The sequence below is a fragment of the Acomys russatus genome, chromosome 9 (genome assembly GCF_903995435.1).
Source record: "Acomys russatus chromosome 9, mAcoRus1.1, whole genome shotgun sequence".
Taxonomy (NCBI): domain Eukaryota; kingdom Metazoa; phylum Chordata; class Mammalia; order Rodentia; family Muridae; genus Acomys; species Acomys russatus.
Genome location: NC_067145.1, coordinates 47,717,839 through 47,734,544, shown reverse-complemented (window position 1 = coordinate 47,734,544; position 16,706 = coordinate 47,717,839). Strand labels below are relative to the sequence as shown.

The window sequence follows — 16,706 nt, the reverse complement described above, 5'->3', positions numbered from 1 at the left end:
GAGAGACTTCTTACTTACCTACAAAGAAGGAGGGTGAGCAAGCTAACTCAAGATGGCGTGTGTCTATTGAAACTTCAAAGCCCCACCACACCTCCAGTGACATATTTTCTCCATCAAGGCCGTGCATCTTTATCCTTCCCAAAGAGTTCCATCAACCAGGGACCAAGAATTCAAATACATGCGTGTAGGGGGATGTATTCCTAGTCTAACAACAGATTCCACTCCCTGACCCCCATAATCTTGGGGTCATATCATAATATAAAATGCACTCTGTCCAACTTCAGACTCTAATCTATTTTTAAATAATTTTTTTATTAATTTATTCATATTACATCTCAATTGTTATCCCATCCCTTGTATCCTCCCATTCCTCCCTCCCTCCCGCTTTCCCCCTACTCCCCTCCCCTATGTCTGTGACTGAGGGGAACCTCCTTCCCCTGTATATGTTCAAAGGGTATCATGCCTCTTCTTGGTAGCCTGCTATCTTTCCTCTGAGTGCCACCAGGCCTCCCCATCAAGTGGAGAGTGAGGTCTGACTTTCATGCGAACTCTGGTGCCCCATTTTTGGCCAGACTCTAGTCTTTTATAGACACAATGCAATTTAAAAGTTTAAAGTTGACTCAAGGAGATGTTAATTGAAATTATCCCCTTGCAAAATTAAAAAGCAAGTGGACTTCTAACATACAGTAGCCCAGAATATACATTACCATTCTAAAAGGGAGGAATGGGGTCATAATGAGTCTATACTAGGGCAAGGCAAGATTGAAACCCAGCAGGACAAACTCCAAATTCTGTAGTCCTGTGTCTGATGTCAAAGGGTGCACATGGCTCTGCAACTTCTGCTTTGCTGTCCACAGCACACTTCTCTCTCAGGCTAGTCCCATTTCTTACCTGCAGCAATTCTGCACTGAACTCCTTGTGCTCTGGCACGTCTAATATCTTGAGTACACAAGACAATCCAGGCATCATTGTTTTTAGACTTGATACCCTATGAGCATATAAAAGGGGAGGAAGTCCCCCTCAGTCACAGTCATAAGGGAGGGGAATAAGGGGAAAATGGGAGGGAGGGGGAATGGGTGGATACAAGGGATGGGATAACCATTGAGATGTAATAAGAATAAATTAATAAAATAAAATTTAAAAAAATTGAAAAACATATTTTATGTATACATTTTTATTATTGCACACTTATAAAATAAACTACATACAACAAGAAGAACCACAAAAGAATCAGGAATTATATAAATGTTACATTCGTAGTGTTTTGGCGACTTGTATTTGGCAGCTTTGAAGAAAACATCTTTCCTATCTTGGTGCGTATAAAATTCTGAATGTAAATCAATATCTATCATATTTCATCTCTTATCACCTTAAAACATCTATCTAGACCTAAAAACATCTTAAACCCTAACCAACTGAGCTTAATTGTAAAACTAAACTGTCTGGTCTTCAATCCCCACAGCAAACTATCTCTATCATTTTCTCATTTTGGAAGCTGCTAGCTTGCATTTCCTGTTTACTCGGGTAATTAGTTTTGATCCTTTGAAGGCTTCACTGTTAAAGCTTCAGTTTCCAGGCCTCTGTTAAGGGACTCCCTTGCCTGGCCGCAGTGGCCTTTCTCGGTTGTGAAGGAAAATTCCAAAGTCCCTTACTCCTACATCTTTACTAAAGCCAGAACCCATGGCCAATGCTACCAAACTGGGCTGCAGGCTTGGGACTCAATCTCATCTCCTTCTTGAATTACATTTGCATAAGATTTTCCTTGTTGCATAAACTTTTTATTAGTTGGAAGCTTAGCTACGTGGGATCCTGTCCTGAGGATCCACCCTCTTTAGTCCCTTCCACATCTGGCTTCATTTTGTCTTTCAGCACAAGCCTTGGCTCCAACATTGTATTTCCTGCACACGTTTCTCATCAAAGGGTACATTTTGTATTTCTTTTTGCCTGGCTTGCTCTTTTTTTACTGTAGATCTGCATAGCATGATTATTAGTAACCACAGGACAGAGTCAATATAGGATGTTTTGAAATCTTCTCAGCTAATATTCCTCAGTTTACCCTCAAGCAGATTCTTAGGATAAGATCAAAGAACAGATCCATTGTTTACAAAATTATCACAAGAAAATCTGGCTCAGTCATTTATATCATTCCCCTGTGAAATCTCTTGAGTTAGGCCTCCACATTGTCTTCTAAGCTTCCATTAGGATGGTCTTTTAATCTCTGCGTATAGTGTACTTCCCTAGTGCAAAGTCCCCAGATATTCCACATTCATCCCCAGCGTGATCTGGCCTGTCACAGCTTTAGCTACTCCCTGGTATCAACTTCTGCCTCAGTTACTTTTCCATTGATGTGGTAAGACACTGTGACCAAGGCAACTTGTAGAAGAAAAACTTTTAATAGAGAGAGTTTATTGAGAACTTACTTTTCAGAGCATGAGAGTTTATTACAATTATAGTGGAGAATGCGAGAACAGGCAGAAAGGAATGGGACTGGAGTTAATGTCCTTATTCACAAATAGGAGGCCAGAAGAGCTCATGAGGAATGGCTGGACTTCTTGAGACCTCACATCCTGCCACAATGCCACACCTCCTCTGACAAGGCCACATCTCCTAATCCTTATCATGCAGTTCCACCACTGGGAAACGAGACATTCAAATATATGAACCTATAGGGACCATTCCTATTCAAACTAACACAGGATCTTAAGGAAGGGTAATAGAAAATAGTAGATAAGACCTAAATATGTTATGTGCATTTATAAAAAAGTCATAATGAGATGCATTATTTTATATAGTTAGTATGTACTAGTAATAAATAAAACATAGAAAAAAACCCAAAAATGTCAGAGAAAAAAAAAAAAAAAAACCACCGTTGATGAGACCCAGTGAAGTGTCAACAGGAACATAATGTAACTGTAGGTAAAGTTGTACATGGAGAAAGGCATGAATATTTCGCACATATAGGAAAGACAGTGTATGATAAGGGGAAAGATGGATAAGGAAGAAATGTAAACCATTATAATTGGGGCTGAGACAAAATAGTTTAGATTAATTGGGAATATCGGAATGTAGCAAGTGATTTTACGTAGAGAAAGAAATGGTTATGTTGGCACTGGGAAATCGTAATTTAGGCATGGCTGGGTAGAAATGAAGAAGATTCTTTTAGACTGATATTTGAGGAATCCCTCATCAGAATCCTCTTGAGTACTTGGGAATATATGAATTTTTTTTTTTTTTTTTTTTTTTTTTTTTTTGGTAAGGAAATGCTATTTATTTATTTATTTTTTTCCTTTTTTTTTTCTTTTTTTTTTTATTAATTTATTCTTGTTACGTCTCAATGTTTATCCCATCCCTTGTATCCTCCCATTCCTCCCCCCCCCATTTTCCCATTATTCCCCTCCCCTATGACTGTTCCTGAGGGGGATTACGTCCCCCTATATATTCTCATAGGGTATCAAGTCTCTTCTTGGCTACTTGCTGTCCTTCTTCTGAGTGCCACCAGGTCTCCCCCTCCAGGGGACATGGTCAAATGTGAGGCACCAGAGTACGTGAGAAAGTAGTATCACACTCTCCACTCAACTGTGGAGAATATTCTGACCATTGGCTAGATCTGGGAAGGGGTTAAAAGTTTACCTCCTGTATTGTCCTTGGCTGGTGCCTTAGTTTGAGCGGGACCCCTGGGCCCAAATCTGCCTATCATATTGTTCTACTTGTAGATTTCTAGGACCCTCTGGATCCTTTTATTTTGCTGTTCTCCCATGCGTCTCTCATTTAGAGTCCCAATAGGATGCCTTCCCCTCTGTCCCAGTTTCCTGGTAAGTGAAGGCTTTTGTTTGACATGCCCCTTGGGCTAGTATGCAGATATAAGTGAGTATATACCATTTGATTCTTTCTGCTTCTGGGTCAACTCACTCATTATGATCATTTCTAGCTCAATCCATTTATCCACAAATTTCGGGAATTCCTTGTTTTTAATAACTGAGTAGTATTCCATAGTGTATATGTACCACAGTTTCTTTATCCACTCTTCTACTGAGGGACACTTAGGCTGTTTCCATGTTTTGGCTATTATGAATAAGGCTGCTATGAACATGGTTGAGCAAATTTTTTTGTTGTGTGCTGGAGCATCTTCTGGGTATATTCCAAGGAGTGGAATAGCTGGGTCTTGAGGAAGCCCTATTCCCATTTTTCTGAGATAGCACCAGATAGATTTCCAAAGTGGCTGTACTAGTTTGCATGGAATATATGAATTTTGTCTAATGGACTTGCAATTGTTTGAGATTGTTCATGTCATTGTAAGCTATTTTTCGATGATACCTAGGTGACCTTAAATATTTAGAATCATTAGAGAATAAAAACTCTAAGCTGTTACAATTATTGAAAGAGCTTATAAAAATTCAGATGCAGGGAGTTCAAATCCCAGAAAGTCTTCTGTAACCAAAGCAGTAAGACTGAGGGTGAAGGAGCAGAGAAGAGCGTCCTGTAGGGCAGTGTAGCTAGCTCCTCAGTGAGTGCCAAGGGATGGCTCAGGAGTGAGTGTTTGCTGTGCTTGCCTGAGAACAGGAGTTTGTGTTTCAGAACCTATGCAACCATGCCAATGCTGGCATGATTCCCCGCATGCCAATCACTGGTGAATAGAAGGAGCCTGAGAATCACTGAGGCTTGTTGCCTGCCAGCCTAGGCTACGATGAAGGCAAAAAATAAACAGACAAGACAAGGATGCCCTCCTCTGTCTTCCACATACACACGATGGATGAGCATCTTCATGCACAAATGTGAGCATTAGCATACAGCTCTGCAACACACACACACACACACACACACACACACACACACACACACACACACACACACCACAATAATTAGATGAAGGTTGCTAGGGGAAAATAAATGGATATCTGGCCTCCATACAAACACATGTACCCTCATGATGCATGTGTGCAAGCAAGCTAAGACCACATAAAGGCACACACACTCTACACAAACAAGTGCACATTCCAAAGGCACAATCAAAATCTCAGTGCACAGTTTTGAAGCAAGTTAAATAAGCAATTCACATGTGGATTCTGAGCTTTGGCGGTTTTGTTTGTTTCATTTTTCTTAATGTTTTCTGGTTGGAGCATGCAGCTACACTTCAATGCACCCAGTCAAAAATGTGTTACTATGAAACAGCTATGACCACTTGCCTGAGCTTATGGTAATAGTTACACGGGGGATTGGACCTAGGTCCATGTACATGCTAGGCAAGGGCTCTACCTCTAAGCTGTATCACCAGCCCAGGGGAATGTGATAAAAAATGAAGATGAATTCCCATTAAAAATACTTGAAAGGTAATGCTCTTTGAAAGGTAATGCTCTAAGCATTTCATCTTTACTCCATGAGATATTATTTGGTGCCTAGGAATTAGTGTCTTTTCGCTGTGCTTTATGTCACATTTAAAAACTCCTTGCACTTACCTTTGTGTGTTCCAATATCAGTGTGTGTTCTCCGTCACTCTTATTTATTCCCTGCACTCCTTTGATGATATTTAATGTCATTCCCAGAACCTGAACTGCAGTGTGACTTTGAAAATGGAATGTGTAACTGGGAACAAAGTATGGAGGATGACTTCAACTGGACCAGATACCAGGGTCCTACTTCAACACTGAACACAGGCCCAATGAAGGACAACACATTGGGCACAGCCAAAGGACACTACCTCTACATAGAAACGTCAGGGCCACAGGTCTTTCAAGACAAAGCTATTTTACTCAGCCCAATCCTTAACGCCACTGACGCAAATGGCTGCACCTTCCGCCTGTACTACCACATGTTTGGAAAGCATATATATCAGCTGGCTGTGTACCAGAGAATCTGGAGCAATTCCAAGGGACAGCTGCTGTGGCAGATATTTGGGGATCAAGGCAACAGATGGATAAGAAAACACCTCAGTATTTCTAGCAGGCATCCCTTTCAGGTAGGATAATGGGTTTCATAATATGTACTTGAAATGCTTCCTAACGTCTAAGCAGTGTGAAATATCACTGTAATCTTGAATTAAGAGCTGGTGGAATTGGATCAAAGTTACTTTGAAACACATTCATTATTTACAGGAGGGTGTGTTAAGGCTCTTTGAGTTGCTTTGCTGCATGACTACCTCAAGAATGTATGTCTAACATCTCCTCAGATGAGCACTTGACACTGGAAACAGCTGCAGGTCCCTCCACTGTTAAATGCTCATTCTCCTGAAATTAAAACATAAAAAGAAAAGAGAGTTTGGCACAATCTGTGAATTCTGCAGACTGCAAACTCATAAAAATATGCTTTTGAATACATCATTTGACATTTTAACGTTTTATAGGTGAGCAGCTGAAATCCAGGCAGAGTGTATTTTTCCTTTTGCTCATTTGTAGTTTTTAACTGGAATGCATATATTTCACATGGTTCTGGGCTTCATAAGGAAGGTTTTTTTAAAAAAGTGTGTCATGTAATTTGACCATATTTATCCTGTCATTTCTCTTCCTTCATATTTATTTTTAATATATTTTATTAATTTATTCATATTACATCTCAATGGTTATCCCATCCCTTGTATCTTCCCACTCCTCCCTCCCTCCTGCTTTCCCCCTACTCCCCTCCCCTATGACTGTGACTGAGGGGGACTTCCTCCCCCTGTATATGCTCATAAGGTATCAAATCTCTTCTTGGTAGCCTGCTATCTTTCCTCTGAGTGCCACCCGGCCTCCCCATCCAGGGGACATGGTCAAATATGAGGCACCAGAGTCCATATGAAAGTCAGACCACACTCTCCACTCAAGTGTGGAGAATGTTCTGCTCATTGGCTAGGTCTGGCTAGGGGTTCGAAGTTTACTGCACGTGGATAGAACTAGAAGTGATCATAATGAGTGAGTTAACCCAGAAGCAGAAAGAATCATGTGGTATATACCCACTTATATCTAGACACTAACCCAAGGGGCATGTCTCACGAAAGTCTTCATTCACCAGGAAAGTGAGACAGAAGGGAGGACATACTACTGGGACTCTAGGTGAGAGAAGCATGAGAGAATGGGGATATAGAAGGATCCAGAGGGTCCTAGAAACCTACAAGAAGAACATTATGATGGGCGGATCTGGGCCCAGGGGTCCTGCTCAAACCATGGCACCAGCCAAGGAAAATACGTGCAGTAATCTTCCTTCATATTTAGTTTGTTTTATGTATATAAAATCTGGAATCCAAATATGTGAGAAAGCATGCACTATTTGATTTTTTTAGTCTGGCTTATTTCACTTAATCTAGTTGCATCATTTTCCTATAAATGACACAATTCATCTTTTTTTAATATTTCAATAAAGTTGCATTGTGTATATGCCACAGCTTTTGCTCATTCATATATTGAATGACACATAAATTGATGCCATTACTTAGCTATTATGAATTGTCCTACAATAAACGTGGATATGCAACGTACCTCCATGGTATGTTGGCTTAAAGTCCTTTGGTTACCAGTCCTGGGGTTGTTTGTTTGTTTCCTGCTACTTCTTGGTCCAGGAGTGGCATAGCTGAGATAGAACAGCCAAAAGAAAACAAATAACAAGTGTTCTACACTACTGGGTAGAACAAAATTTCATCTAGCCACTGTGGAAATTAGCACAAAGAACCCTACAGTACTCCAGTCCGAAGCTGGACTAGGAAGACTGCACACTTCATTGGTTAACCCATAACTTCTCCCAGGAAGAACTCAAGTTCGACTCCACAAATCTCTATTCCTTCTGGAACACTTTTTTAAGTTATAAGCTTAATCTGTCTTCTGAAAGCCAAACTAACAATTTCAAATGCACATGTCTTTTTTACTGATTTGTAGAAGACTTTTGTATAGGCTTTATGTTGGCTTTTCTTACCAGTTCCCTTAAGTGGTTAAATGCGAGGCTCCCCCCCCCCCTTTTTTTTCATTTCTGTAGATATAAGGCAGAAAAAATCAGAGAAGTTGTCATTTGTCCTCCAACAAAAGATCTGATAAGCAGCAGAAACAGGACTTAAATTACATAGGGGTTGTAAATGGCAGCCATCACTCTTCTGACCATTCCTCCTTGAAGCCTGTAGCATGTGGGCTCTGAGTGTTCTTCTTTGTCCTGCTTCTAAAGATATCTGTATGTAACATACTATGAGAATACTGCATCTATCCCTGTCTTGAAGTTAGTTTTTTTCCATGTGCTAAATTTCTTTCAGTTACAACATTGCAAAAGTTATCTCCATCAAAATGACTGAATCATTTTACCTCTTTCATAGACACATAGATAGTTCCAGGACACCTTTTGAGAGCAGCTAACGGTTACAGGTGCACACTGAGTATGACTTAGTCAGTAAAAAAGCACTTAGGGGTTGGTGATTTATCCAGAGACATGTCAGTTGAAAGCATGACATCTAGTCACATGGTAGTGTGGCATCTTTCTCTTTGTCCACAAAGGCATGGTGCAAGTACAATTCAGTCAATGATACTAAATAATTAATCAATTACTAATGTCTACTCAGCTCATTTGTAATTTAGACCAAACTCTTATCAATGGCATTAACTCTTCTTGTAATGTTTGCTCAATAATTGGTCTCCAAGTGAAAGCCACTTGACTGAAATGTGGCTTCACATCCAGGTGAACCTGGGACATGCCAAAGCACCCTTTGTCATGAACCCAAACATGACAGTTGCCCGAATATTGAAACCCACCACAGGTCGAATAGAAAGCATTCTCTTTGGTCTTCACCAGACTGTCTTTTAATAAAAGAACTCTGAAATAAAAACGTATAGACTTTTATTTTAAATAAAAGAAGTGATAACAGTACATATTTTGCATGTTGTATGGATAGGAGAAGGTAGCTAAAGTGGAATCCAGTTTAACCGAGAAGATATGTTTCTCCATTGCAGAGCAGCTACTCTTAGTTTTCTATTCTGAGAAACAGTGGAAAAATCATTGCTTTTGTTAGCTGCGATATAAGGGAAATTACTTAGCTTACTACCCAGCAAATAACAGGCTCTCATAAAGTATTTGCTTAAAAGAAAATTTCACACACGTTTCTGGATCATTCCCTTAAAATGAAATGAATAGGATAGGATTGGATTGTATGTCTAGGAGTTCTTGTTTTGCCTGCTCACGTCAGTTGGAATAAACAAAGTTCTATGTGAAGTGTGGCCAGTAAAGGCTCTACAAATCATTACAGATGATTTATTGAAACTTCCAACTGAAGTTTTTTTTCCAGACAGAATTTCTCTGTATAGCCTAGGCTGTCCTGGACAAGCTTTGCAGACCAGGCTGGCCTAGAACTCACTGAGATCCATCTGCCTGCGCCTCCCCAAATGCTGGGATTACAGGCACGTGCTACCATTCCCTCCTTGAACTTTATTATGAGTAGTTTTCACGTATTTGAATATGAACTGCCACACACACTGAGCACTTCAATCAATATCACAATCAAGACAATGAACATATGCCTCATGTTTCAGAACTGCCTCCTGTCCTCTTTTGGAGCATCGTTTAGACCGCTCAGCATTTAACAAACACCACCTGCATTCTGTGAATCTTAAACATTTATATAAAGGGAATCAGAGTGCATGAAGTCTTTTTCCACCTGGCTCGTTCAGTACAAGCATTTCAAGATTTATTTATGTGTTAGCATGTATCAATAATTCATTTGTATAAATCACAGTTATGTATTACCTTGTTGATTGCAGTATGGGCTATTATAAATAAATCTGATTTGACCAATTGTGTACATGGATTTACATAAACAGTGACTCATTTCCGTAGATGAAAAACCAGAAGATGAACAGCTGATTTATCTTCATTTGAGAGACATATGATTATCTTTTTTGGAGACTCTTCTCTGGCTTTAAAGTTCAACAATTTTCATTCCTTATCAACAGTGTATGGATGTTTCAAGTTTAAGCCAACACCCATTATATAATTAGTTATTTAAATTTAGCTCTTTTAAAGATGATGGAAGTATCTAACTGCAGTTTTAAGTGCCATTGCTGTTGAACACATTTTCGTGATGTTAGGTGTCCAGTGACTATGTGGTTAGGATATATTTTGGAGCCTTTTGTAATATTTTGAAATTGGATTATTATTGAGCTTGTATATATTACAGATGGAAGTCTCTTAGACATATGATTTACACTACACCAGTATAGTGTGTGGAACTCAGATGTATAGTAACTGCTACCCTGAATGATTGTCTGACTGGATGATGAGTTCATATTTAGTAAGTAGAAACCTATAACTATTCTTTGCATGTTAATTTGATTTTTATTACCTCAGAGTCAAATGATCTACTAGTAATTTTTAACTGGAAAACTAATTTCTTAGATTATGGCAAGAATGGATAGATTTTTATAAGAATATGCTTTAGTAATTATGATTTTTTTTGTTGGTTTTTCCCTATTACTTTGAAAGACCTGGGAGATGGTTTAGTATACAAAGTGCTTGCTGCATAAATGTGATGGACTAAATTCAAATCCCCAGAGACTGCCTAAAATCCAGACACAGTAGTATATGTGAGTGTTCCCAATTCTCTAATCCAGAAATCAGAGACAGGGACAGGCAAATTCTCAAAAATACATGGTCCATCTAGCTAGGCTTATTACTGGTAAACAAGAGTCCCAAACAAGGTGGAAAGACAAAAACAGAAGGTTGTCCTCTGGCCTCTATACATGCACCATGGCTTGAGAATGTCCACATATAAACAGACACACACTTAACACATGTGTTTACACACACACACACACACACACACACACACACACACACACACACAGTAAATCTAAAAATTATTATCATATATTTGGATATCATTATTTTATTTGTATCTTACGTTCAATAATTATGAATCTTATGTAAAACATATACATTTTATTTGGAGAGGTTACTGTTGTTTTTAGATTTACATTAAAATAATAGCTTTAGTTAACCCCTAAACAGTTAACAATAGTATGCCTCTCCCTTTACTTGTGAGAAAGCTACTGTTTTCATATAAATTATATATATACACTTTGGAAAGTAAATATTTTGGTAGCTGGTAAGATAGCTCAGTGGGTTAGGGATTTTGCTCTCAAACCTAATTACCCAAATTCTACCCCCGGAAGCCACATAGTAAAAGGGAAAAAAATAACTCCAGCAAAGCTGTCCTCTTACTGACCCATGTGTGCAACAAGTACAGATACATACAGTAAATAAAAAAATAATAAGGTAATGAGTTTAAGGAAAAGAAACATGGAAATTAAAAAACATCCAGATATGATGTACATGTGTAAGCTGTATTATACAGCCTACACCAAGCTTTCCCCATGTCTTTTTGACATTAAAATGAGACAACAGCATCACTTCATATAGCTCCTTTTTGCAGCTCTAGATCTTTTTTTTAACACATTTTTATTGAAAAATAAAATAATTCATATTACATCTCATTTTCTATCCCATCCCATGCATCCTCCCATTCCTCCCTCCCTCCCACTTTCACCCCAATCCCCTTCCCTATGACTGTGACCGAGGGGGACCTCCTCCCCCTGAATATGGTGCTAGGGTAGCAAGTCTCTTCTTGGTAGTCCGCTATCTTTCCTCCGAATGCCATTGGGCCTCCCCAACAAAGGGACATGGCCAAATATGGCGCACCAGAGATAGTGTAAAAGTCAGTCCCCAGTCTCCACTTAATTGTGGAGAATGTTCTGTCCCTTGGCTAGATCTGGGTAGGGGTAGATCTTGAACTAGGCTGTTATATATGCCAGGCAGATCTCCAGCAGGGGATTATAGTTTCAGCTTCATCTTTTTCTCCATTTATTTATTTATTCATTCATTTATTTATTCATTCATTCATTCACTTTACATCATGATCACAGCCCCCCCCTCAGTCCCTATCAAACACCCCTTTCCCCCATTCTCCTCTCTTCTTCTCTTGATAGAAGGGGAAGGTCCCCCATGCATACCAACCCACCCTGTCACATTACAGCCCCTGCAAGATTAGATACATCCTTTCCTACTGAGACCAGACAAGTCAGCCTACCTACGGGAACAGGCTCTAAAGGCAGACATCAGTGTCAGAGAAGGCCCCTGCTCCAGTTGCTGGGGGACCCACATGAAGACCAAGCTGGGCATCTGCAACATCTGTATCAGGTGACCTAGGATCAGTCCGTGCATGGTTGGCGGTTCAGTCTCTGTGGCCTAGGTTAGTTGGGTCTGTAGGTCTTCTCGTGCAGTCTGTGACCCCTCAGGCTCTGTCAATCATGAACCCAGCTCTTCCACAGGACATCCTAGGATCTGTTTTCCTGTGGCCTCTGCATCCGTTTCCATCAGCTGCTGGGTGAAGCCTCTCAGAGGAGTTATGTTAAACTGCTGTCTACAGCATAGTGGAGTAACATTAATAATGGGAGGGACTGCTTCTCTCCCATGGGATGGATGTCCAATAAGGCCAGTCTTTGGTTGGCTTTTCCCTCAATCTTTGCTTCATCTTTGTCTCTGTACATCTCCTAGGCAGGAAAACTTTGGGGTTGAAGATTTTGTGGTTGGACTGGTGTCCTTAATTCCTCCATGGAAAACCTGCCTAGCTACAGGAAATGGCCACTTCAGGATCCATATCCCCTGCTGCTAAGAGTCTCTGCTAGGGTGACCCCTATAGACTTCCTGGGGCCTCCCCATGCCAGTTCTTTGACAAGTCTCAAAGATACCTCCATCTCCAGTTTCAGTTCTCTCACCAGGCCCTCTCTCCTTACTCCTAATCCACTCCTGCTCCCTTTCCTATTCCCTCCCTTACCCAGTTTCCTCCCTCCCTCCCTCCACCTCCAATGTCTATTTTAATTCCCCTTCTGAATGAGATTCAAGTACTATCCCATGGGCCCTCCTAGTTTCTTACCTTCTTTGAGTCTGTGGGTTATAGCATGGTTATCCTGTAATTTATGGCTAATATCCACTTTTAAGTGAGTACATACAATGCATGTCTTTCTGGGTCTGGGTTACCTCACTCAGGCTGATATTTTCTAGTTCCATCAATTTTCCTGCAAATTGTAAAAAGAAAAGAATTAAAAAATTCAAATTTCCCCCTTGTCAAGCATCCTTAGTTCCTAAGAGCAGGTGAAATTAATATTTCTCTTTAGCTCTTTATTTCTCCAGTTTGTTTTGTTCTTTGTTTTTGTAATATCATAGTTTAGTTTATTATTATAGTTTAGTTTATTATTATATTTTAGAAGCATGTTTGCTTCTAAAAGAGAGAAAGAGAAGGGTAGATTCAGATGGGAGGAAAGGTGGGGATGATTCTGCAGGAGTTGGGCAAGAGAAAATTATAATCATAAAATGTACTATGCAAACAAGATTTATTTCCAATAAAAGAAAACTAGAAAAAATATTGATATGGTTAATTACACAAGGCAAAGTGGTCTTTATCTGCATCATCAGTCTGCACAGGAGATGGACTTGTTTTCTACTGGAAGCCGAATCATAGAATTAAAATATTCATAAACAGGGAGGTGTTATCTGGTCCCACTCATTCCTTATGCTGAAGGCAATGAAGCTATTCTCTTTAAAGCTTTACAGGTATTCAGAAACAAAAGCTAAGCTTGTAGTCTCCTGGATTCCTCCTTGCTGATCTTAACACTGTAGTGTATTTTGTCCTCATTAGCCATATGATTAAACAAATACATGTTAGATAGAAAAACCAAAATACTAAAGAGCTATACAATTAAAATGTAACATTGTCTTCAGTAATTTGATGTGTTTAACCAATATACAGCAACTTAATAATTCCAGTAATTAGTGGAGGAAACTAATTACTTTGTCTGATCCAATCACTATCCTGATTATCGGAAAAAACTATGTTTATTCATGAGCCATGAAAAATGGCTCAATTATCCCAAAAGTCTGACTTTAAAAATGAATGATTTATGCAAATATGTACATATTTTCCATGCTGCTTTTTTGCAGAGTATTCTTAGATTTTTTTTTTTTGAGGTACAATAAATAATGACATAGAAATCCACAGGAACACTGGTTTATATATTGTAACTTCTGAACATCCAACTATGTTTTGGAATGTATCTGGTTGTTGCCATACATGATATCCAATTTTATAATAATATGATATACCAATACTCTTTTTATACTAATTATTAAACTCTATACAATACTGAAAATGGGATGGTTTATTTAGAGACACTGCAGGTTCTGACAAGTGCCTTTCCTAGGAGTAATTTTTTTTTTCTTTTAGCTGATGCAGGCTTAGAAATGAGTATCTAGGTATGACATGATTCTTACAAAGCTGCTATTCCTTATGTTAATGTTGTCATGTGTTCTGTTTATTCTAGAACATTGCCACTGAACCAACATAATAATCTGTGGCCCTAGAACTTGCCAATCACATACCGTCCTTCTCCATGGGGCTTAGTGGACAGACTGAAAAGCTAAAGCTATTGACCATGACTTGTTGTTTTCCTTTAGGGGATTCCTGCTGCTCTAAGTACTTGGCAACTATTATGTTCAATAAGGCTTTTTACACTAAACAAAAGTTACTGAGAATTTCTCAGAACTCACAGTTTCCAGCATCCTTTTGAGGTAAAACATCTCACTTTCTTCTGGTACTGAACCGTCAGCACATTTCCATGAAAAGTCAATTCAGCAAAGCGGCATCTCATGGGAAGGGCCTGAGGGATTCACATACCAAATAGAAAAAAGCATCTGAGACAGATTCAATTGCAGGGGCTGCTGGATTAAATGAAAGAGGCGGGATATTTTATCACAGCGATTTTGAAAAATATCCTAAAGTTTAACTTCTAAGGACATCTCAGCTTATACACTCAGCAAACCACTGACATGAAGAAAGGAAACCCCATAGCCATAAACTCTTTATTCATACACACCATCACTTATGTGTTATGGTGTTATTTACATCGATACTCTTGGTATATAAGGAAAAATAGCTTTCTCATGTATTTACTATATGATATTTTCAGAGACTTTTGTGTGTTGGATAACCAAAAGTGATACATCAAAATATAGAACATTATATTTTAATTTATTTTAGTTTAAAATTAATCTGAGGGCTGAAGATATGGTTCAACATTTACAAGCACATTTTTGCAGATAATCAGGTGTTAATCCTCAGCACTCATGCCAGGTGTTGCCCAGTGACTTGTAATCCCAATTCTAGGGAATATAATGGCCCTATCTGGCTTCAACAGAATCCCCACACTCCACAGGTAGATTGGAAGGATGGAACAAAGGAAGGATGGATGGAAAGAAGGAAGAAAGAAAGAATTGTCTAATTTTTTTTTTTCACCAAGGATTTGACCCAGTGTGATCTAGCACCACCAGGTTTGGGAATCTTTTCCATCCTGCCTATAGATAGAACATGCCTTCTTATATTGAATTGCGTCCTCTCTCTCCCCTTTGCTTTTCTCCTGCAAGAGTTAACTCCTTGGTATGGATTATGTGTGCATGACACTCCCTGAGAATTGTTACAACAACTGAATTTATTTCAATTTATTGATTGTTTGCCAATACAGAATCTAATGATCTCTACTGGAAGCATATTTTGTTCCTAGCCTCTCTTAATTTTTTATGAAGAATGTAATTATATACACATTACCTGGGGCAGGGACATGAACCATCAAATAAAAGGAGCCTTAACCTTTCATTATCGTTATTTTTGGGGGAGTGGCTTTTTGAGACAGGGTTTCTCTGTGTAGCCTTGGCTGTCTTGTACTCATTTTGTAGACTAGACTGGCCTTAAACTTAAAACTTGGAGATCTTCCTTCCTGTGCAGCCCAGAGTGCTGCGATTACAGCCATGTGCCACCATGCCCAGCCCTTTTAATATTTTCATCTACTAAGTTTACACTCGAGAACCACACCTACAAAAAAAGGGGGAAAAAGTCTCATAATATGTTTAGTGCTGGCCCACATCCATAGCTATCCTTGGCTGCAGAGAACCTCTGATTATGTTAAAAACACTTCTGTTGTCTTCTGGAACAGAGAAATGATTCAGGTAGATTTTACAGTGAAAGATAGAATACTATTTTAATTAATTTGTAATATTTTGGTATTGCATGCATGGTATATGCCTGTAGAAGTGATGTGTTATTTTTCAATACTGCTAGGTGAAAACTGCTTAAGTTATGTTGTATATGAAGCAAGGCCATATTTAACAGATGATAAGTTCATTTCACTTTTCCTGAAATTATATACAGAGGTGCTGATGGTATAAATTTCATGTCACTTTGCATATCATTTTCCTCCAAGTGTGCATAGTTTGCTAGAATCTACACAGAAACATCTCAAATGGTATTTTCTGACATGAACTCTCTATTAATAGCACTCAATGATGTGTTGCCGTACACAGCTCCCTCAATCTGAGTTGTAACTGGAACTTTTGCCTCTGCCTGCTAACCTAGACCTAGACTTGGAAGCTTCCTACCTCCATACAATCTAACCTAGGCCTAGAATCTTTTCAGCCTCTGAGACTTAGTGTTTAATGAGCTCACCCTTTCTTGTTCTTACTGAGCTCTGGGCTGGCTGGCTGAACTCAGCTGTTCTGACTCCAACTCCTCCCCCACCTAGCTTATTCAATTTGGCTTCTCTCTTTGCTCCTGAATTGCTCTGCTTGGTCTCCAACTAAATCAGCAATCTGCTCTAATCTTCTGGCATCTTCTCATTTTCTGGCTCATTCTGTCTTCACCTGTGTCTAGTTTGCTTTCTCATCAG

General features: G+C 39.1%; 1 protein-coding gene across 1 annotated transcript in view; it reads left to right on the top strand.

Annotated features, from left to right (window-relative positions):
* The window catches only part of Malrd1 (MAM and LDL receptor class A domain containing 1), a 641,297-nt gene that overhangs the window by 138,183 nt on the left and 486,408 nt on the right, over positions 1-16,706 (top strand). The window contains exon 17 of the mRNA XM_051151281.1: positions 5,541-5,953. Within this exon, the coding sequence (XP_051007238.1) occupies positions 5,541-5,953 (413 nt within the window). The remainder of the gene's footprint in view (positions 1-5,540; positions 5,954-16,706) is intronic.